Source organism: Neovison vison, chromosome 8 (assembly GCF_020171115.1).
Source record: "Neovison vison isolate M4711 chromosome 8, ASM_NN_V1, whole genome shotgun sequence".
Taxonomy (NCBI): Eukaryota; Metazoa; Chordata; class Mammalia; order Carnivora; family Mustelidae; genus Neogale; species Neogale vison.
In genome coordinates this window covers 4,586,797-4,611,158 of record NC_058098.1, presented here as the reverse complement: position 1 = coordinate 4,611,158, position 24,362 = coordinate 4,586,797, and the positions used below count along the sequence as shown (strand labels likewise).

At 43.9% G+C, this 24,362-nt stretch overlaps 1 protein-coding gene across 5 annotated transcripts in view; it reads right to left on the bottom strand.

Moving 5' to 3' along the window:
- Positions 1-24,362, bottom strand: part of LOC122915940 (serine/threonine-protein phosphatase 4 regulatory subunit 1-like) — an 80,308-nt gene that overhangs the window by 52,175 nt on the left and 3,771 nt on the right. For 4 of the 5 annotated variants that reach the window (XR_006386108.1, XM_044262767.1, XM_044262770.1 and 1 more), the window contains exons 1-2: positions 17,389-17,558; positions 341-473 (exon numbers count right to left, since the gene is read on the bottom strand). Coding sequence is in view for 4 of the 5 variants with exons in the window: in XM_044262767.1 (XP_044118702.1) it covers positions 341-473; positions 17,389-17,449 (194 nt within the window). In the remaining variant the exon portion in view is untranslated. Of the gene's footprint in view, positions 1-340; positions 474-17,388; positions 17,559-24,362 lie in introns of those variants that run through there. The other variant, XM_044262768.1, reaches the window with a different exon arrangement.

Genomic DNA, 24,362 nt, shown 5'->3' with positions numbered 1-24,362 from the left:
CTCTGACTCAGGTTTGTCAATTAGGCAACACATTTTCCTCTTCTGAGGACAGCACGTGCGAAAGAAACCCAGTTAGCAATCCTAATTATTTAAACCCCATTAACTCTCATCAGCATTTTATTCCTGGCTCACCAGGTGATCAGTAAGACAGTAACAAGAGTAATGGGAAAACCTAATCAAAGGGTGCCATTCAGACAGAATCCCAGCCACCTGGAAACAGCCCCCATTCCACCTCACCCACAAGGGTCCTCAAAGCTGTCACAGAGAAGTGGCGACCACTGTCAGGCTTAAATCAGACTCCGCAGAGGGCTGTAAGGATGGGAAAGGCTGAGGCGCTCACCGGTTGAAGATGTTCTCACTGAAAGCGTACTTCTCCAGGCGAGCGAGTGGAGGCATGTTATCCTGGCCTGGGATGTCCAGAAAGGCCGTTACCCTCATGCTGTCACGATCTGGGCCATAGTCTTCAAATCCATCTAAAGGGGAAGAGGGGAAAAACCACATTCATCAGGTCACAATTGAGCCAAGGGCAGGCCCTCACAGCATGATTTCTACCCTCATGCCCTGTCCCGTGGGAGCCTCTGGGTCCCCAAACTTGACAACTCATCTAAAATGAAGTGGGTAGGTTTAGAACCCAAGAGAAGGATGACAAGACCAGAGTCATAAAGAAAACCTAAGTGTCCTTTCAGTGCCACCAATCTGGCGTGAGTCCCTCTGGTCAACATGGATGGTCCGGAACCTCTCCTCTACCAGGGAAGTCAGGACCCTACGAGAAACCTCCATGATGTGCTATGCAAACAGGTGTAAAACAGTCAAAAGCAAAACAGGAGTCTGGCCTCATAAGCAAGAATATGCTAGAAAGTCGATCCCTTATTTTGTCTTGACCTGAATGTGCTGGTCATGTAGCTTCCTGAACATGTGATGCTGACGCCCATCAAACCACAGGAGAACACCTGACCAGACCCCCCTCCCCTCCGCAACGTGCATGTCCAACGGCTTCCTCCAACTCCCCACTCTGGCCAAAAATGAGCCTGTGGTCATACTGGACATAGCACCCCAAAGCCTGCTCCTCCACTCACCCCCAGCTGAGGGCAGGAAGACCCTCCCTCCAGTGCAGTGGAGTGGCATGGCTGAACTCATGGGCACTGGAGTCAAACATCCCTACAATGACTCCCCCAACCACAACTTACTGGCTGTGTGACCACAGTAAGTGATTTAACCTGTCTATACTCCCATGTTCTTCTTTTTTTTTTTTTTCCCCCATGTTCTTTCATCAGGGATGATACAGAATGCTCCATCAGAACGCTGAAACAAGGGAGTCTGGGCATGTCAAGACCTGCAGGATTTAGCCCCTCCCTCATAATCTGTCCAACCTTGACCGTGGCCACCACCCTTTACCCACCCAAGCTCCAGGGGCATAAATGCTTCCCTACTACCACCTGCACTGAAATAACTGGGTAAGGGGCACTAGTCATGCAAAAAAAGCAGAGGATCCCCACCTGGCAGAGAGAAAAAAACTGTTAATTTAGGCAGTAATTGATAAGAGTTTAAAATAAGAAATGACACGTTTGTGCCAAGGTATTTACTTTGAAACACTAACCACATTTTTTTTCTCCACAAATTCTTCTACGCTAGTAATTAGAGCTTATTAAAAATTTACACTGTGTAACAGTTACCCAGAGAATTTTAATAAAGAAGTATACATTTGTAGAAAATAGATGTGTGATGCAATCAAATACATCATTTCTTACAGGATCCTTGCCAGGGAAGAATGGGTCCCCACTGAGTCACAGCCAAGTCCCACTAAACACAGTCACTTTGTATGAGCTATTTTCAGTGCATTTCAGGGCCCCGGAGAAACACGCAGCCTCCATCCCACAGATATTTACAAACAGTGTGGACCTAGCCTGCAGTGGACTTTAAAACATTAAGTTTAAAGCAGAGTTCACAGGGCGCCTGGGCGGCTCAGTCAGTTAAGTGTCTCCCTTCGGCTCAGGTCATGATCTCAGGGTCCTGGGATCAAGGCTCACGTCGGACTCCGCACTCAGCAAAGAGTCTGCTTAGTCCTCTCCCTCTCCTCTGCCCCTCCCACTACTTGCGTTCACTCTTTCTCTCTCTCTCTCCACTCTCTCAAATAAATAAATAAATAAATAAAATCTTTAAAAAAATAAACAAAGCAGTTTGCTAAACTTTTGGGAATCACAGATAATTTTGGAACCTGACGATGGCCACAGATATGCATACTCAAAACTTTTCATAAAGAATCTGCGGTTTCGGGCGCCTGGGTGGCTCAGCAGGTTAAGCCGCTGCCTTCGGCTCAGGTCATGATCTCAGGGTCCTGGGATCGAGTCCCGCATCGGGCTCTCTGCTCAGCGGGGAGCCTGCTTCCCTCTCTCTCTCTCTCTCTGCCTACCTGTGATCTCTCTCTGCCAAATAAATAAATAAAATCTTTAAAAAAAAAAAGAATCTGGGGTTTCAAAAGACCCTCCGAGTGCACCTGTGCACTCATGGGTTAAGAACTGCTGTTTTAAAGTAACAAAAACTATGCAGGCATTCTTCAAAAAACCTGCCGGAGAACTAAAGAACTTTGCAATTCGTTTCACAAAAGAATAACTAGAGACTATTAATGATTCTACTATGCTAACTATAAAACATTATACTAACTGTGTACACGGAAATAAGAGCCATAAACCACCGATATTACGATACCGGTAATAACTAATGTTCATTGGTTACTTCCGGGAACTGTGCTCAAAAGCTTTGTGTATAGCAGCAGTTCATTAAATTCCGTCAACAACCACATTGTCCCCGTGTTTCTGGTGAAAGAGCTGAGGCTGACAGAAGCTGAGAAAGCTGCCGGGGGCCACAGGGCTAGAGAGGAGCAGGTCAGAACCTCAACTCCAACAGCCAGACTCGAGACACCGCCACGCTGTGTCGCCAGAGGAAACCTGCATTCTCATTGTCAAAGAAAGCCTGCCCCCCTGCCCATCTGAGTTGCAGGCACGGCGACCTTCCCTTAGTTCTTCAGATTCACCAAAATCCTTCATCTCAATGATCTTCTCCATGTCCCTGCCACTGCCTGGGACACGCTCACATCTTACCACCCCCACCCCTGCCCCTGCCCTAAAGAGGAGGCCGCTCTCCTGTTACAGCCTCTCCCAGAGCTGTGGGCCCTTCTGTCCTAATGATCCCCACAAAAGCAGGGGCACCGGGTTTGTGACTGTTTCGTGCGTGTCTCCCAGTGGCTCTGGGAGCTCCGTCAAGGCGCTGTCACCCTCGCGTGCCCAGTGTAGGACCTGCCAAGTAGTAGGTGCTCCATAAAAAGTAGCAAAATGAGGGGCACCTGGGTGCTTCAGTGGGTTAAAGCCTTTGCTTTCGGCTCAGGTCATGATCCCAGGGTCCTGGGATGGAGCCCCACATCAGCCTCTCTGCTCAGTGGGGAGCCTGCTTCCCTTCCTCTCTCTGCCTACTTGTGATCTCTCTCTGTCAAATAAATGAATAAAATCTTTAAAAAAAAAAAAGTAGCAAAATGAGGAAAGACGCCACCAAAAGAAACTTGAATGAAAACAAATACCAGAGTGTCTGGTTGGCTCAGTTGTTAAGTGTCTGCCTTCAGCTCAGGTCATGATCCTGGGGTCCTGGGATCAAGCCCCACATCAGGCTCTCTGCTCAGTGGGGAGCCTGCTTCTCCCTCTTCCACTCCCCCTGCTTGTGTCCCCCCCTCCCCCTCTGTGTCAAATAAATAAATAAAATCTTTTTTAAAAAATCAAAGAAAAAGACTGCTATAATACAGAATTATAAAGAAGGAGCCTTGACACATTCCCTCATTTTGTGGACGGCTAAACAGACGTGTCCCCAAAGACAGCAGCAGACCTAGGATTCTTAGCACCCAAATGTTCTGCATTCCAAGCAGTGCTCTTTCCATCGTGCAGTAAAGTCTACTAAGATGAAGGCTGAAGGAATCGAAGAACACCACGCCCAAAGGGAAGGGCTATGGTCTTGGAGCAACTGAAGGAAGGCAAAAGACTTCGGTTTCCAGCCGACATGGTAACAGACCCTCACATTTTACACACCTAGAAGACCAGAAAACCATCCATGAAACAAGTTTTCAGGCACTAGACAATAGGCAGCACAGACGAGGGCCCTCAGAGAAGGTACACAAACAAGGGGCCCCGAGACAGCCACCTCTGACCACCCAGAGAGATTCTAGAGTTCCAGAGCAGGAAGTGCAAGGGGGCCAACGTCCTTGGAGTCTGCAAAGGAGGGAGCAGCACACGCCAACAGAGTGGCCCCCGGAAGCTTCCAGCGAGTACTGATCAGCGCACGCGCAAGAAGACACTACGGAGACTGGGGAGGAACCACAAGAAAGGAGCCAGCAGGTCCTTCCGGGCACTCACGTGCATGGGGCGGCAGTCTGTACCTACCTGTGACACACAGCACTGTTGTAGTAGTGACTAAATGAGCCTAGACTAAAGCCTGCTCTAGACCCCCCGATGGAGCTAACATCAAGCCTCACCAGAATCCAGTCCAATCTAAAAAAGTTAACTAGATACCATAACAAGATCCAACATTAGCAGATTTATACAATTTGTACTGTGAAATCTAACACCCCCAAAATTCTTAATGTCTGGCATCCAATCAAATATTACCATGCATGAAAAGCAGCAAAATAATATGACCATAATCAGGGAAAATGAATAAACTGAGCAAGTCCCCAAAATATCAGCGATGATGGAACAGAAAATGATCTTTAACAATTACGGGGCGCCCGGGTAGCTCAGTCAGTTAAGCATCTAACTCTTGGTTTCGGCTCAGGTCATCATCTCGGGGTGGTGAGATCAAACCCCACCCTGGGCTCCATGCTCAGGATGGAGTCTGCTTAAGATTTTCTCTCTCCCTCTCCCCTGCCCCTTCGCACCCACACTCCTACAAGGATGCACACACACACGTGCACACTCTCTAATAAGTGAATCAATCAAAAAAAAAAAAAAAAAAACAACTCCATATGTTCCAGAAATGCATGGGTATGTTGACGAAAGAAATGGAAACATAAAAGAGACCCAAATGTAAATTCAAGAGATGAAAAACATAACAACTGAATCAAAACATAAACTAAAAGAAAAGACAGATTAGAGAACTGAAATAAATCAAAGAACTTGAAGGTACAGCAATAGAAACTATCTAAAATGAAGCACAAACAGGAAAAAAAAAAATAGAATTATCAAGCACCATAACATATATAGAACTCGAGTCCCAGAAGAAAAGTAGAGGGCAAAAAGAGAGATGGAGAAAGCATCAAAAATTTTAGAAGAAGAGCTAAACATTTTTAAATTTGAACTAAACTATAAGCCTACAGATTCCAGAAACTCAACAAACCCCAAGCAGAATACACATAATGAAATATCACATTGAAGTACAACACAATCTATTGCTAAAAATCAGTGATCAAGAAAAAAATTTAAAAAGTGGTCAGGAAAAAAAACACATTACATTTTAAAAAGATATTAATAATAGACTTCATGTCAAAATCATTAAGGAAGAAGATGATGATATCTTCAGAGTGCTGCAAGAAAAAACACTAATCAGCATTCTTTACATGAAGAAATCTTTTTCAATTGTAAAGGGAAATAGGCTTATTCAAACAAACAAAAGCGGAAAGAATTCACTGCCAGCACACATGTACTATGAGAAATGTGAAAAGAAGTTCCATAAGCAGGAGAAAATGATGCCCAGACAGAAACCTGAAACTACTCGAATAAAAGAAGAGGCTCAGGAATGGTCAATATAAACGACAACTTTTTTTTCATTTTATAAAATCTCTTTAAAAAATGCCTGACTGATGGGGCGCCTGGGTGAGTTAAAGCCTCTGCCTTCGGCTCAGGTCATGGTCTCAAGGTCCTAGGATGGAGCCCCGCATGGGGCTCTCAGCAGGGAGCCTGCTTCTCTCTCTCTCTCTCTCTCTCCCTCTCTCGGCCTGCCCTCTGCCTACTTGTGATTTCTCTCTGACAAATAAATAAATAAAATCTTTTTAAAAATAAAACAAATAAGATTTTAACAATTTTAAAAAAAAGAAGTAAAAGTGCCTGACTGCTAGGGTGCCTGGGTGCTGGGTCAGTTGAGCATCTGACTCTTGATCTCAGAGTCACGAGATCAAGCCCCAAGCCGAGCTCTGCACTCAGCACGGAGTCTGCCTGAGAATCTTTCCCCCTCTCTCTCCTTCCCCCTCCGCCCCTCCCCCATCCCACCTCAAATAAATAAATAATAAAATCTTCAAATAGATCCACAAATCTAAACCCAATGCATTTTTCACAAAGGTGCCAAGGTAATTTAATTCAGCAAACAGAGCTAGAATAACTGAATACAAAGGTGAGGGGAAATGTCCTTTGTCCTTAATTAGCTCAAAATAGATAATAGACATAAAAACCATAAAATGATAAAACTTCTAGAAGAAAACATAGGAGAAAAATCTTTTGTGTTCTTTAGTTAGGCAAAGATTTCTTAGAGGGGGTACAAAAAGCATGGGCCACAAAAGGAAATATGCATGAATTCAACTTGAACAAAACGGAGAACTTTCGCTCTTCAAAAGACATTGGTAGGAAACAGAACACCAATTGGGGTGCATGGCTGGCTTAGTCAGTGGGGTGTGTGGCTCTTGCTCTCGGGGTTGTGGGTTTGAGCCCCATGTTCGGTGTAGAGATTACTTAAAAATAAAACCTAAAAAAAAAAAAAAGGAAATGGAATATCAAGCCATAGACTGGAAGAAAATACTTATAAAACATATTTATTATCCAAAATATAGAAAGAACTCTTAGAGTTCAATCTTTAAAACAGGAAAACAAAAACTTGAATAGATATGTCATCACAGAAGATACACAAATGACAGCTAAGCACAAGGAAAGATGTTCAACATCATCAGTCATCATTAGTTATCAGGGAAATGTCAATTAAAACCACAGTGAAATAATACTACCCACCCACTAGGAAGGCTAAGAAAATTTTTTAAACTGACTCTATTAAATGTGTTGGCAAGGAGCAGCTAGATCTCTCATATGCTGCTGGTAAAAACGCAACATGGTACAGCTCCTAAAATGGTTTGGCAATTACTTAAAAAAAATAAATATACACTTACCATCTAAGCCAGCAATCCCACTCCTAGGCATTTACAGAAGAGAAGTGAAAATATGTGTGTTTATACTCAGACTTGTGTTTGTGTGTTCATAGTAGCTTTATTCATAAATAGCCAAAAACTGGAAATAATCAAAATATCTATCAACTAAGCGGCTAAACAAATTGTAGCCTATCCATACAAAGGAATACTTCTCAATAATAAAAGGGAATGAGCTACTAATATGCAACCATACAGAGGCACCTCAAGAGCATTGTATCACCTGAAAGAAGCTGGACACATAAGATTTCATTCTGCATAATTCCGGCAACATGAAATTCTAGAAAAGATAAAAACATACTAATATACAGCAGATTGGTGGTTGTCTAGATCGGGGTGGGAAAGGTATGATGGCAAATGGTCAAGACATGACTTCCGGTAGGTGCAGGAAATGTTTCATTTCCTGGTTGTGGTTGTGTGGTTGTGGTCACACAACAGAACATACTTGTTAAGACTCATTTTAACAAACTGCCCTTCCGTGAATATTATTACATATAAATTATACTTTAGTACGGGTGAAAGAAAGGAAAAAGAAAAAAGGAAGAGAGGAAGGGAGGGAGGGAGGAAGAAAGGACCTTTGGCGGGGAGGGAGGGGGGGAGGAAGCGAGGACAGATGGGAGGGAGGCAAGTTGAAAGAAGGCTGGCTATTCTTCTGTTCTTCCCAAGCCCACCTTACAAAGGCTAGAATGAAAATACCTGACAAGTTGCTGGCACCGCTGATTAAAAGAATTTTTAAGAGTACCTAACGTCCTTTGCTCTGATTCTGTATTTATAAAGTGAGCTTGAGATCTTAGTCTCCTTGAGAACTCCGACTCAGAGCCTGAGAATGCACAGTACTTATGAGACCACAGGGACTCGTGTGTGGTCTTCAGGTAAAGTCTCAATTCATTTTAAAGGCATGCAGGAATGTATCTTAAAATTGCTGGGCTATTCATAATTGTCAGAATGGTGCTACCTGCCCCTGAATGGTGGTAAAAAAGTGCTGTCAAGTTCTTACTCTAGAGGTTGTTCAGTGGGGAAGTGCTCATCTATGAGCCTGAATACCTTAGCCTTCTAGGCAAATATTCATCTCATTTTAGTAAGCAAAAAAACTAATATTCCGATTTTTATTCTAACATAAGTCCCCTTTTCCCATCCCCATCATTACTACTTTAACCTAGCAGAGATGACCATAGGAGCATGCACTTTGACAACTACATTAAAATCCCAGTAACTGTGATTTTCAAAAACTTACGGTAGAGGTGAAGAGAAAGGAACCCCTTTCCACCATAAACACAGAAAAAATAAAAAAATATAGAAATTTAGATAAACTATTTTAAAATGCAGGAAGGCAGGAAAGGCAGAAAGGACATCCTCAATGCCAGTAAGGAAAATGGTAATCAAAGCGAGAACAATTAGCATAAGACAACACCCTATGATCAATATTTAAGACCTACATATAGGTCCTAGGCACTAAGATCTCTAAAGGCCACATGGGGATAAATGGCACTGGTGAATTTGAAACCAAGCCCCCAAAAACAGATGAGGAAAGGGACTACAGTTAGAGTGGGAGTGGGGGGAGGGGAAGTCAATCCTGAGAGATGGAACCACAGGCCTACATGAACTACGAGTGCTGAGTCAACTTACACCACCTACAAGCACAGGAGCCCCACTACGAGCTCTCAGGAGGAACAGTGTCCAGAGGTACTGCAATTCCAGGCATCCTAGCACAAGCAAACAAGAGCCTTTCACAATCCAATAAGCATGCAATTTCACAAAACAATCCCTGTAGAAGATAAATTCCAAACACATACCATTACAAACCGTCAAGAGAAAGAGCAGACACAACAAATGAGAATTTACATCCCTAAGATTAAAAATATTAGAAAAATCTAAAATAGATTATCAAATAATTATGCATAGAATGAGTAGGATTTAAAACATAGATATCAAAATGAAAGAAAAAGAAAAATATGAGTGGGAAGAAAGGGCGCATTTGAAAAAGCGACGTAGAAATGAAAAAGAGAGACAATTTAATTAAAAATTCAGTAGCTGGCTTAAATAGCAGTTTAGACACAGCTCAAGAGAGAGTTAGTGAGCTGGAAGACTGATTTGACAAATCACCCAGAACACTGCACAGAGGAAAAAGGAACTGAAAAATATGGGGACGGCAGTTAAGGCACAGGAAGAATGGAAGGCTAACATCTGAGGTAAGTCCAGTGAGAATTCTCAAAGCAGGATTAATGAAAATAGGAAAAGGCAATATTTAAACAGATAATGGCTAACAATTTTCCAGAATGGGGAAAAAATGCATATTTAATTTGAAGAAGTACAAACCCTGAATGAGGGATTAATAACAAATCCATCCTTGGGTGTACTGTAGAATACCCATGGCAAAGAAAAGCATCAAAAAACCCTCAAAAAAAACAAACCAAAAAAGCAGAGAAAGATTACAAATTAAATCCCGGTTCTCTTCCTTAAAAGATGTTAGAGGTGTATTACTTATAACCAATAGGTGTGGGGTCTTGAGTCAAAAGACCTAGTTCTGCAATCCCACCTGCTTCTTAACCAGGTATGGGACTCTGGATAGACATCCCGCCTCTCTGATTCTCAGCTCCCTCCCCGGAAAAATGGACACCTGCCTCAGATGACGGCTGCCTGTAGAAAAAAGGACATCACATAGTCAGATAAAGTTACACAGCATCTGAAACACCAGAACTTTGAAAAGATCAGCTGCTGTTATGATTAAGTCGCTGAGCACATTCTATTACTAATACCACTGATGTTTCTGTTTCTAGGCTTCAGAAAGGCAACCATAGCCACTACAAACTGTGTGTGGTGTGGGTGGGGTAGGGGGGTTCTAGAAAGAGAAACAACAGAGGGTGAAGCCTCTGTGTTAAACTTGGCCTGAAATCGAGCTTGACTCCTAAACCATGCACATTTGTGGCAAACTCTAGAGCACTGGTGTCCCTGGAGGAAGCCTCACACTGGGCTCCCGGCTCAGCGAGGAGGCTGCTTCTCCCTCTCCCTGAGCCCCTCCCCCAACTAGTTCTCTCTCTTAAGTAAATAAAATCTTAAAAAAAAAAAGTATTGAAACAAAACAAAGAAAGAAACACTCTTTGGAGGCATGTAACAGAATCCAGAGACTGTACAGTGTAGCATAGTCACAATCTTCAGGTTATAATCCAAAATTACTCAATAAACAAAACTAAAAAAGAGATGAAAATCACAGAATGACTCTGAAGGAACCCAAATGCTAGAAACACAGACAAGGATGTAAAAGCAACGCTTAGAAAGCGCTCATGCGGGCACCTGTGGGGCTCAGTGGTTAAGTATCTGACTTTGGCTTAGGTCATGATCCTGGGGTCCTGGGATTGAGCCCCACGTCAGGTTCCCTGCTTGGCAGGAAGCCTGCTTCTCCCTCTGCCTCTGTCTGCCGCTCCCCCTGCTCGTGCTCTCTCTCTCTGCCAAATGAATAAATAAAATCTTTAAAAAAAAAAAAAAAGAAAGAAAGAAAGAAAAGGAAAAAGAAAGTGCTCATGGACATGAAGGAAGTACACCTGGCATGACATGCTACCTACTAAAACACCCGAATAAAAACTCGGAAGCTGAAACAGTATCTGCGATTTAGAAATTCAAGGGGCAGACTTAACTGAGTAATCAAATAACAGCAAATTTCCCAAATTTGGTGATAGAAACAAGTGTACCTTATCAAGGATCTTAGCAAACCTCCAGAAGAAACACGTGCAGAAAACCACACCTAGACACACCCAAGCCAAACTGCCCACGACAATCTTGAAAACAGCAGACAAAAGCAACCACTGCGCACCCAGAAGGATTTGAAGGCCTGGAGCGAGGGAGCGTCGCACCAGAACAGCCAACGCAGAACACAGGGAGGCCTCCCCGGGGAAGGACAGCCGGGAAACTGGCAATCGAAGGCGAGACACCCAGTGAGACACCCTCGGGAAGAATGATGAAATAAAGACAATGCTGGATCACCATGAAGAGGAACAAAGAGTTTCTGTGTCACACACCCTTTCAAGCAGAGCCAGCCGACACAGACTCTGGGAAAAGGAGGGAGAAGTGCTCCGCAGGCTAAGGACAAAGGATCCCACTTTGAAACTGGATCTTCCAAGGGACTCTCCAACACTGGAAATGGTAAATATGTGGGTAAATTTTTAAAAAACTGTATCTCCTCTTAATTTCTTCAAAAATAGGTCTGATAGTCTGGAGTGATGCAAAGCAAAAATGATCATTTTGTACTGCAGAATTTTTAGCATATGCAGATATAACACATAATGAAAACAATAACATAAAGCAGAAGGGTAATAAATGGAACTCTACAGTGGTCAGGTTTCACCGTTTTACATAAAGTGCTGCATTATTAACTCTAAGTAGATGGTTTCTGTCTCCACAGCTAGACGTGGGGACCCTTTAAAACCCTGGGACCGTGTCATATAATGCCTGGCACACAGCAGACACTTAATAAATATTGGCTTCTGTAGAAGTCAGTCTCCCGAGACTTTGATTACCAGGATTCAATTCAGGAGTCCAGCAGCCCCTGAGAAAGCAGAGAAAATCTAGTTTCCACAACAACGAACGTGAGACGTGGCGGCCAGCCACCCCCACCCACAACCTGAGTTACAAAGCAACCAGGACATTCATTCACTCCTGCTTGCAAAAGTGAGAGATCTGAGTTTCAAAAAGGAAGAAAGCAGGTCAAAAACTACCCTACAATAGGTAAATAAAAGAAGGGGGGAAGGAGGGAAGGAGGGAAGGAAGGAAGGAAGGAACTGGAGTATTCAGTATAAAATGCATGAGTTAATCAAAAATACCCAATCATCCTAACAATGAGTACGGTAGAAAGAAACTTGGGGGATTCATAGTAAATATGTAAGGACGGGCAGAGGGAGTGAGGATGTGTAAAGCACATCTGAACCAGTAAGATATCTCAGCTGCAGGGATTTCTGTTTTGTTTCATTTTAAGAACTGGAGCTATGGGGGCGCCTGGGTGGTTCAATGGGTTAAAAGCCTCTGCCTTCGGCTCAGGTCAGGGTCCCAGGGTTCTGGGATTGAGACCCGCATCGGGCTCTCTGCTCAGCGGGGAGCCTGCTTCCCTCTCTCTCTCTGCCTGCTTCTCTGCCTACTTGTGATCTCCGTCTGTCAAATAAATAAATAAAATCTTAAAAAAAAAAAAAAAAGAACTGGAGCTCTGTATTTCCTCTTATACAGAACCAAGGCGCAGGTTACGTAAATGTGGCCGGTCCTGGGGTCTGGGGGCAGTTTGCATGAATATGCTGCTGGTGGCTACTCAGAGCCAGAAAACTAGCCTCCCTAGTACCCCAAGTTGGTCCCACACTCTGACCCCAGCCGTGCGGCTACCTGACCTCAGAGTACAGCTTGGGACATCATGTCCCCCCTCTGTGGCACAGGGAAGGTACATTAAGTAGCACTAAGTCACAAAGTGGGCAAGTTCTTCCCACCCAATTCTCTAATGACATCAACAAAGTTGCCTTCTGGTGCTATTAAGTCAGTAAAACTGGCTCATCTTCCTTTTTCATACAGTGCAGACGCTCTGAAGCTTGGGCAGGCAGCTATGTCTATCTAGAATTTAAGGTTATTTTATTATCTTATGATATTTTGGTTATGTTTGATGTTGAGCAACTGATACAGGTTTTCCAAACCTGAAGTTTTCCAAAAAAGAAGTTATTGATACAAAGAAAAATATAGATGGTAAACAGATAAAGCAAAAACAGAAAAACTGAACTCAGAAATTACTGACTTCTGAAAAATAATGGATTAGTGTAATCCAAGGAAAATATTTCCACTAATGACATCATATTCATGTGCAAATAATAATGCCTTTTATTTCAAGTACTGAAAAAAAATTTTTTTTTCTTTTTTTGGTATAGGTAAACTTTTTCTCTTGTGTGGATCAATATCCTGGCCCCTTTCAAAATTAGAAGATCCTACCTGAGGCTAAATTAATGAGATTATCATTGAGATTATTACTATTAACCTACAAATGCTATATTAGATTTTTAAAAACGATTTCATGAAAGCACCAGAGTTTATTAAAATGTACATGCAAGCAAGGATTGGCTCCCTTTTCCACAAAGTGAATGAAAGTAGCCAGCAGTATCTTCAATGTCACTTGTGAAGGCGTTGGACCAGGTACTGTGGTTAATAACCTCTTCCCATGATGTTTTAATGCTTTTTTCATTAAGTCTTCCAAGACAAACTAAATCAAGCAACAGCTGATAAACTACATAGTAACAGAGCAGGAGTTCTCAGCCCCAGCACAACTGACATACTCATTCTGGTGCGGAGGCTGTGCATCAAGAGATGTTCAGTGACAGTCCTGGCCTCATCTCGCTAGTTGCCAGGAGCTTCTTTTCCCACAGTTGTGACAATCAAAAACATCTCCAGACACTGCCACAAGTCCCCACTTGAGAACCACTGTAAAAGAGAAAGACTATCAGGAGTTACCACCTGAACAGCCCATGTTAAATCGCTGGTCCCAGGAGGGGATGGATCTGGGGTCAGCAGGAAAGATCTGGCCCACCTTTGCCTCTCTGAGCTCTCTCACTACTCCTTCTCCCCCTCACTGCCCTCTCCTCCAGCCACATGGTTCCTTGCTACTTCCCAAACACGCCAAGGGCCTTTGTACTGCAGGGTGATTCCCTCTGCCTGGAACTCTCCTCCCCAGAATGTCCTCCCTGAGAACCTCTTTTCTCTTCTTCCTTCTTTTTTTTTTTTTTAAGATTTTATTTATTTATTTGTCAGAGAAAGAGCAAGCACAAGCAGGGGAGCAGCAGGCAGAGGGAAAAGCAGACTGAGCAGGGAGCCTGATGCAGTACCCTGGGATCATGACCTGAGCCGAAGGCAGTTGCTTAACCAAGTGAGCCCCCCAGGTGTCCCCTCCTTCTCCTCTTTAAGATTTGCTCATTCATCTGCTCCTAGTTTCCTTTTGAAACTAGCCTCCCACCTATACCCAACCCTGCCATGATCTCCTTTTCTATTTTTCCAGAGAAATTATCCCCTTATAACACATAAAGTGTTTACTTCCTATGTTTACTGTTTATCAGCTGGGTTCACTCCCCCATCCCACCCCCCCCACCAAAAATTTTAACTCACTGATATGCCTGGCACACAGTAGGCACTCAGCTGAAGTTGCTGAACGACTAAATGAATGAATAATGAAGATCTGCCAAGCAAGCTTGCTGTGCCTGACAGTGGCAGCAGCACATAAAATGATTCCTGCTCTGATAAAGAATTTTCTAGAATTTACATTTCTAGCCACTGCTAAGAGGGCATGTTGTCTGGTGAACTGTTCACAGGAATAAGAACTGAGGTCTACATGGTGATATCATGAGCAGTCGATTATTCTCAGACCCAACAAGTCCAGGTCACCCACAAGCATCAGGAATCTCAAACTTTCAAGTTAGAAATGAAATATGAAGTAGCAGATAAATAATTCCTTGTTCAATTTTTTTCTCTGTTTTCTTATATTTAAATAAATAGTTGCCCACTCCATTCATGAAAGCTTAATGCAGAAAAGTGAAGTGTTCTTATCAAAGCAGCTTCTAATAGTAACTCCAAGCCTTCTTGGCTCAATTTAAAATCTAAAAACCAAGACTGGCCCCGACTGCCTTGATCTGCCACCTCTGCCATGACGGACTTCTGAGCCATGGCCACTCTGGGTTTCTGCCACACATCAGGTTCACTGGCAAGTTTACACAGGACATCACTGACCCTTTACCAAAAATGAGTAAAAATTTAAAGCTAACAAAGACCAGTAGGGGAATGGCTTGGAAGAACTGCTAGTTTGCTCCATCCGGGTGGGTGGCCTCTCCCATCATCTTATGCTCAGCACCCTGCCCCCATGCTGCCATGCATCCACGTGCCGCCATGCCTCCACGTGCCGCCATGCCTCCCTGAACTGTATGGCCAGTATCCCAGAGGCTCTGCTACAATCCAGGCAGAGGCTGTGGCTACCACCTGCCCTGCGGAGGAACGGGCCAAGTTTAATAACCCAGCTAATCAGCTAAAAGATATGCAGCTTACCTCCACCATCCAACCAAAACCAAAGTGGTTCTGCAGCAGTAGCCCTGTGCCCATACAACCCAGGATGAGATTGGTTCCTCTTTGACAAGGTCCTGAACAATTAACAAAGAGTCACATAATCTAGAATCCTTTAACCTGAGGATAGGTAACTAAATAAAAATTTCAAAAAGTAAAATAAAACCCTATTCCTTGATTTAAAGTTCGCCAGAAAAACGTATTTCTAGAACCTACGACTCTGAGGGAAAAAAGGATTTATCCTCTTTTATGCTAACTCAAGGGTCATCTACTAAAAATAATGAACACTGCCAGTATATTCATCATTTAAAACAATCTGGGGCATGAGATAAATGAGATGAGGAGGCTCTAGCGGAAACACAATGGATCCTCGAGCACTCGCCTGTGCGTTGATGCTTTTCACAAGACACCAATCTGTCTTAAAACGGCTAAGCACGAATTAATGTTTCAAGTATAATTGGTAGGTGAATGTGCTTTACAGGTTCAAAGTACAGTACATATAATCTAAGAAAAACAAAGAAAAGAAATGTTGCAGTCCATTTTACATTAAGAAAAAGATCAAATGATCTAGTATCAAAACAGAAAGCATGTTAACAGCAAACCCACCTCAAACATATTTTCCTCCCATTGTGGTTAACTTCAAGTGACAAAAGTAAACCATCATTCATATTCGACAGAGTATTGGTGATTCAGAGACAAGAAAAACACGGTCCGGGACTCCAAAGCTCCCCAGGGAACAAAGATCGTCACATAACAACCCACAATACTCAGGTGGCAAGAGCCATAGGACACGGGTATAAACAAACCGGGGAAAAACCAGCTCTGTCTGGAAGAGGGAGGGGGAGACAGGAGATGCTTCCCTCCAACAATGATATTTGAGCTGGGCCTTGAACGGCAGGTAGGAATTCACCACAAAGGAAGAGAGAAAGAATCTGGGAAAGGGAAAAAGAACATTCCAGATGAAGAGAAGAGAAAAGCAGAGTAAAGTACACTGAGTGCTGCCTTTGAGCAGTTCGGGGAAGTCAGAGATTTCACACAAAGCCACCAACCCGACTGAAGAGTCACACTCGAACTGGTTTTAAGTGGAAAGGTGAGAAAAAATAAACACAATAAAACATACCCAATGAGCTACCGTTATTGGCCCAGACGTGAACAGAGGTAGAGATGGAGGCAGGACGTTAGAGCATGTCTATCCCAGCAAGCATTTTCATTAAGAATCCGTTCTCCAGGCATACCCAATATTTACGATTCCCCATTCAACATGTCATCCTGTCACTATAAGTCTATGTGAGATATGCCACCCTGGGCCAGCCCACTTATCCATACAATCCAATATTCTGTCTCTGACACAGCACTAGGGGACACTGCTGGGGCGAACATGATAGATGTGGCCCGCTCTGTCTATGTCCATCTCAAAACATCAGAATATTGGTTGGAGATGACCAAGAAGGAGTTTAGCCTTATTTGCAAAATTCGTAGTTTATAAAAACCCAGAAGGATGTATCAATATAGAACTCACATAATTAATAATTTCATAGAGCTGCTCATTAGCCACTCTTCAATGAACAATTACTAACTCTTTGTAAGGCCTTACACGATTTGGGGGGGGGGGACAACAGTAACCCATCCATTAGTGTGTTATTTCAAGTGGCTTCATTCCTCTTGCTAATGGGCTTGTAAGTATGAATGCAGATTCCTATATTGGGATTATTTCTAATAGCTAGACTAGACAAGCCTAGCCAATCTAAAAGATAAAGTCTTGATTCTTCACTGGTTTTGGGGGGGAATCTGATCCCCGCACACTGCAGGTCCTTGTTGACTTAACTAAATTTCAACAGCAAGTTGCACAAGCTAACTTGCTCTATATAAATGCCATTCTCTAACAAGACCCATGCTGATTTATTAGCTCTTGTATGAGCAGATCCGTCCAATGCATAATGTTTTATATTGCAAATCTTTGAGGGCTACTGATGGTTATTACCAGCACTACGCAATGGGCTGGCTGAAAAGACCAACTTAATTCATGAGCAGCCGTCCTTTCTACACCATGCATACATGGAAATTCCTCTTTGATTTGTGGCTTTAATCATGGCTTCCAAAACCTGTCATTATTTACGACTCTGACTTTTACACTGACAGTCAACGGGAAACATTTACTCGGTTACCTGATAGGAAAGAACTCTGCAGCTCAAAGCGGTTCGTGTGCTCCATTTTGATATTACACATCTCAATTCTCCTGCCGACTCACCAGGTTGGGGACAGAGCTAGAGGAGATGGGACTGACAGTGCTAGAGTCGACACAGTATTAACGAACGCAAAGATAACACTTAAATATGCGGTGACTTCTCCAGCCAGACTTGAGGCAGATCTGAAAGGGGAAAAAAGGCTGTAAAAGAAAACCAACAATCTTTGGGGTAAGTATATGTGCACATGGGTCTCCATTTTCCTACTGTTCAAAATATTTGAAACCATCAAGTGACAATGACCAACATAAAGTCCCTTCTTTATTGACCACCTTGCCCAAACTGCTAGGAGGGTTGCCCTCCTCCTTTATTTATTTTTTTAAATGATTTTATTTATATATTGGAGAGACAGAGGTAGAGAGAGAGAGAGAGAGAGAGAGAGAACGTGTGCGAGCAGCAGAGGAAGAGAGGGAGAGACTCTCAAGCTGACTCCACTCTGAGTGCAGAGCCTGACATGGGACTCGATCTCACAACACTGAGCTCATGACCTGAGCTGAAACCAAGAGTCAGAAGCTTAATCAACTGCACCACCCAGGCCCCCTGCCCTCCTCCTTCTGGAAAGCAGCAAACTCTTCCATGGGTGCATCCTGCTCCAACCCGGTCTCATACAATCCAACCCCCATTGCCTTCTGCCCTCTCGTTCTGCTGTCATCTTTCCCTTTAGGGGTCACCTGGCTGGCTCAGTTGGGAGAACATGAGACTCTCTTGCAGTCAGGAGTTTCAGCCCCAGGTTGGGTGCAGAGGTTACTTAAATTAATTAATTAAAAGCTTTAAAAATTAAAGTCAGTATGTCATCTTTCCCTTTTCACTAACTCCCTCCCCTCAGCCCCTGGTTATGTTCTCCTCTGTAACTTGATTTTAAAAAATCAGTACCTTCCAGAAAATCAAAACATAACACTGTTCAGAAAAGTGTATAGATAACAATTGTCCCACCTGACAGATTTTCACAAACAAACACATGGTTGTAGCTAACATTCAGCTCAACAAAGAGAATTTTACCAGCATCTCCAAAAGCCCTTCAAGATCCATTCTGCTCACTATCCTACCCCAAAGGTGACCTTCAAACAGCCTGGATGACACCAGCTTTGTTTGTTCTTCTACTTCATATAAACAGAATCACTCAGTATGTACCCTTTTGTGTCTGGCATCTTTCACTCATCATTACATTTGTGAAGTTGATCCACATTATTGGGTAGACTTGCAAATCATTCACCATTACAGCTGCACAGTTTTCCATTGTGTGAATGGAACCACAATTCATAATCCATTGTACTCACAATGGACATGTGGTTAGGCTCCAGTTTTCAACTACGAAGAATAGTGCTATTATTTCATGGGTGAAACAGATAAAGGGGATTAAGAATACAATTATTGTGAAAAGCAGTATGTAATGTATAGAACTGTTCAATCGTTTTATCATACAACTAAAACTAACATTACACTGTATGTTAATTATACTTCAATAAAAAAATTTTTTAAATAGCAAATATAATAAATATAAATACATATAATGTGATATATATGCAATATATACATATATACATATGTGTACATACATGTATCTATATCTATGTTGATATAGATATAGATATAGATAGCATTTGGAGACAAAAAAGATTAACTACAGAAGTACTAAGAGAATTTACCCTGAGCCCATAATACAATGTCTGGTAATAGTACACAGTCAATATATAATTATTACTTGATTTTTCCCCCTAACTACTCAATATGTCTGAAGTTTTCATCTATGGATGAAGTTAACAAGGCTCCAAGACCATAAAAGGCGCTCAAAGATTAAAAACAAACAAACAGGGGCGCCTGGGTGGGCTCAGTTGCTTGAGCATCTGCCTTCGGCTCAGTCATGAGGCCAGAGTCCTGAGATCAAGTCCCACATTGGGCTCCTTGCTCAGCAGGAGTCTGCCACTCCCCCTGCTTATGCTCTCTCATGCTCTCTCTGTCTCTCTAACAAATAAATAAATAAATAAATAATTTTAAAAAATAAAAAATAGAAACAAACAAATAAAAAAAAATGGTGCTATTATGACCATGCCTTTTTGAGAATAATACGTTCACATCTTGTTGGGCATATAACCATGAAGAGAATTACTGAGCCATTCAAATCTTTTTTTTTAAGGTTTCCAGAGTTAATAAATACAAATAATGCAAATGTGTTCTGGGCTCTTCTATCCAAGAAAAGCAATTGACCTCAATCCTTCCAGCTGCTTCTCCTTGAAAGGGTCTGCTTTCCTCTGCTGTGGGCTTGCATGAAGTGACCATTCCCAAAAGTATCCAATGACCAGCCAGTGCCCAGAATACAGGAGGTACTCAATAAACAAGCCCTGAGCTCGTGGACTGTAGTCCACGTAACTCCTAATGCCTTCCCAGCGAATCCTGGTCTGGCTTCTGCTCCTCGACTGCCACAGAAGAGCCCTCACAAAGCTCACTGAAGACCTCCTAACTACCAAAGCCAGTGGCCTGTCTTCAGGACTCATTCTCCCTGACCCTTCAGTGGCAAGTGGCAGGAACAATCACCCCAAACAAAACCCTGGCTTCCAGGGTCCCCTGGCTTTTTACCTCTGGGATGTTTGTTCTCCAGGCCTCACTACTAGAAGCTTTTGCTGCCAGGGGCACCAACCTTCACCTCTCCTCCTGCAACACCCCCCCCCCCCGCCACCCCATGGTGCTCTTATCCATTCCCCTGGCTTCGGCTTCCATCCACCACTAATGACTCCCTCCAGTCCTAACTCCGCTCCAGAGCCCTACAAGGGGGCTTTTCGGTGGCCTCCTGCACTGTGCCCCCAGGATCTCCTAAACACACTGCAAAAGCAACTGTCCAGATGGAAAGCATGACCTCCTTGCATACTGCCTGGCTTAGTCAAGTGCGCACTTCTGCGTGTCTGTCACGTGCCGCTCAGCAGGCTAGATCCTGGTGGTCCACGATGGGGAAGACCGGGTCTGACGGACCAGAGCAGGCCTCTGGCCACGCCTGGCTTAAATGCTGCCACAGGGCTCGTGGAGGATGAGGAGAGGAACCTCGCCTAGCCTGGGTGGCGGGAAGCAGAAGTGCTGCCACAGGGTCTGTCTCTGAGCTGACTCTTCCCTGCCGGAACTAGTTCTAGGCCCCATTTGCTGCTCTGCCACAGGATAAGCCCCTCACAGGATAAGCTCCAGAGCTGAAGGCCACATGTGGTAGCCAGCCCCCACCCCGCACTGCTCTAACTTCTGTGCCAGCGCTCACTGTGCTCCCGATGCACGGGTCCTGGACAACGACGAGCCCCTCCATCCTCAGCGTCTGTGCCCCTTAATGTCTGCTGGGCCCAGAGGCTTTCTCCAGCTCCGTGGAGGAACATCTCTATCTTGTCAAACCTTAGAGCACTTCTCAGAGCTCCAGAGAAGCCTTCTCTGGCCACCGGGTAGAACAGCAACTCCATCCCACCAACAGCCCTGCCGGGCCCTTCTGATCACACTCACCGGTCACACATCCTGCACCACACCCACCACTCCTGAACTTAGCTCACTCATGTGTGTTGGCTTCTTAATGGCTGTCTCTGCCACTGGACTGACAGCTCCGTGAGAGTCGAAATCAGATTTGTCTCATTCCCCTCTGCGTCCATAAGGCCCAGTGTGGTGCCTGGGACTTAGTAGGTCCTGAATAATTTGTTACTCATGTCCACCAACAGATGGAGAAAATGAACGGCAAGTCTGCCAAGGCACGGTGGCGAAGTACAAATTCTGCAGCCAGACTCCCTAGTTTGACTTGCACAAGCTGTGTTGTTCGGGGCAAGTTCCTTAGACTTTCTGTGCCCCTTGGGAGCCTTGCTTGGCAACAAATAAAGTTAAAAATACCTGCTGCATAAGGTATTTGTAGTTAAATACTAGAAGCGCTCACAGCAGAGCTTGGCACAGTATCAGCCCTAACTAAATGGCAGTTCTTGTACCACTGCCTGGGTTACCTAAAACCTAAGTCCCAGCAACACATCGAGGGACTCTACCACCTCTCGGGGGAAGTCTAAACCCCACGATGGGAAGACAGGTGCTTACTCTTCACGGGTGGGCCCCCCATCTACCTGCACACTCTCTCCCACTCCTTGGCCCTGCATACCCCTTGCCCCCAAGTCCCCAACCTTCTCATCACATAACCACTTCTGCACACGTGGGCCCTCTCCCTGGCATGCCCCTCGCCTTCCTTGGCCTGACCCAACTCGAAGGCCACCCCCCCTCCTAACCCTGGTAGCCACGTGGCTCTGTCTTGCCGCTCCGCCTGCTGGAGCCCCAAGCGGGCTGCCTTCTGCACCACCTGTAGCATGCACCTCCCCACCAGGCAGGAGCATCCTGGGATGGAGCCCAGGGCTTCTTCAGACCCCTGTCCTTGGCACCTCCTGCAGGCCAGCCCCTGGAAGGGACTGGAGAGACACCTGTTACCCGGATGAATGACTTTCCAAACATGGAAAGCAACCACTTGCCCTCATCTTAATTTTTTCCCATCAGGGTTTGAATTAAGTGTATTGAGTGTCAAAACCACTTTCTTTTATTACCTAGGTTTTGTTGCAAATTTTCTGTTTAAAAGATCTTACTTTGGGGCACCTGGGTGGCTCAGTCAGTTAAGCGACTGCCTTCAGCTCAGGTCGGTCCTGGGATGGAGCCCCACATCAGGCTCCCTGCTCAGTGGGGAATCCGCTTCTCGCTCTCCCTCTGCCCCAAGCCCGGTTGTGCGTGGTCTCTCTCTCTCTCTCTCTCAAATAAATATAATCTTTAAAGAATCATAAGTAGATAAATAAATACCTTATTTATTTGTCGGGCGCCTGGCTGGCTCAGTCAATAGAGCAGGCAACTCAATCTCAGGGTCATGAGTTCAAGCCCCACATTGGGCGTGGAGCCTACCTAAGATAATTAATTAATTAATTAACTAATTAAAAATAAAAATGAAATAAAAAGATCTTAATTTGTGATGTAGAAAGCCATTTAAAACCCTCTTTTTAAACAAAGACAATTTCAGAGGATCTCTGATGTTCATCTGTTTTGTCTCATAGGAAATGGAAAACACAGAGCAACAAAAGTAAGATACATTATAGTGATCGGAGAGGGAAGCAAAGTTGCTTCTGCGTCCACCACTCTGACTCTTTCATTCCTTGCCACCTCACCCTGCTGGGAGGACAGAGATACATGTTTTCATCCCCAACATACTGCAGGATAGATGAGACACAAACCTTGACCATTATGTCAAGGGTTATGTAACAAAACAGAGGTGATGCTAGCAAAAAGCTCAGCCCTTCAAACTGAACCCGGCGGGAAAAACGGCCTATAAGGTTGGCTCAGCTAATAGACAAACTTAGAGGCTCTGACAGAATGAAGTCAAGTTTGATTTAGAACAGGGGTTGGCTAACTATGGCCCATGGACCAAATCCAGCCTACTGCCTGTGCTTGTAAATAAAGTTTTACTAGAAAACAGCCATACCCATTCATTTATATATGTCTGTGGGTGCTTCCAGGCTACAAGAGCAGACTGGACTGGGTGCATCAGCCCTTCTAGCCCACGATGCGAAGCAAAGTGGGGAGGGGGGGAGAATATGCCCATCTCTGATTTAGAGAATAATGCGATATCAGGATTTTTTTTTCCATTTCCCAAGTATTAGCATACTCAAGTTCCTGTTCCTATTCAAGCTAGTTCACTTCAGGGGGGGAGAGAGATTGTTGGTGGTGTTTTTAATTGACAATCTTCGATTCAAGTTTATCTTAACAGTTCAGACAAAAAGCTCAATGGTTTGGTTTGGGGCTCAAATTAATATAGCTTCTCCACTTTGGGGGCACACAGCCTGGCTGTGGTCCATGAACAGAACATTTTTAGAAACTTGGAACAAAGCAGGCAGGTGAAATGGAATGCTTTCTGCTCAAAGGGTGTCTTTCATCCCAGCTTAACCGTATACCCTGCCCCTTCCAGCTCAAGGTCCGAAGAGTCTGTATTCCTCCATCCCAGCTAATCCTATTTTCTATGGAAGTTCAGATATCACTGGCTGGCAGCTAGGCTTTCTTATCAACAGAAGTATGCCCTCTTCCGACTTCTTTCATAGATACCTCTTAAAAACGAAACATTCGAAAACGATTTATTCCCTAAATGCTAACATAGTCTACCCGTCTGTCTTCGGAAGCTAGATGCACCCTCCAGTAATGCTGCAGGGACTTCGGAACTGGGATCCAGCTCTTCAACTCTTTGTACAGATGCTGGATCACATATGAAACTTTTACCTCCTTTCTCAAACACTCCGTATTACGGAAATTTCCAAGCACATGCAAAAATAGAGAGAACGGTATTGTAAATCCCCATGTCCCCAACAGCCAGCCTCAATAAATCTCAATATTCTGCCTTTCCCCCCCATTCATCCTTCTTCCCAACTTTGTGCTTGTTTATTGTTCGTTGCAAAATCTGAAAGCAGATCTCCCTCGTCAAATCACTTCACCCATAAATGCTTGTTTGTTCCTGTTAGATGAGGCCCGTCTCCTTTGAACAAAGCTGTGTTACCACTGTCACATCTGACAAAGTTCCTAAGAATTATTATTTTTTTTTATTTCCTAAGACTTTATAACATTTAACTTAACATCTACTACCCAGGCCAACCTCAATTTCCCCCACTGTTGCCATCCCATCTTATTAAAGCTGGTTTGTTCAGCTAAGAGCCCAAGTATGACCACATAGTATTTTGGTGATCGGTCATTTAGGTGTCTTCTCATCCACGACAGATCACCCTCATTCTTGTTTTCAACTACCACCAGCATATGCTTAGATGCTAACTGGCCAAGCAAACCTCACCAAGGGCAGCATCTCTTCGGGCCGCACCTGCTATAAGCAAACGCATAGGCCCCATAAGCACAGATTCACACAGTTCTAGTTTCCAGCGCAA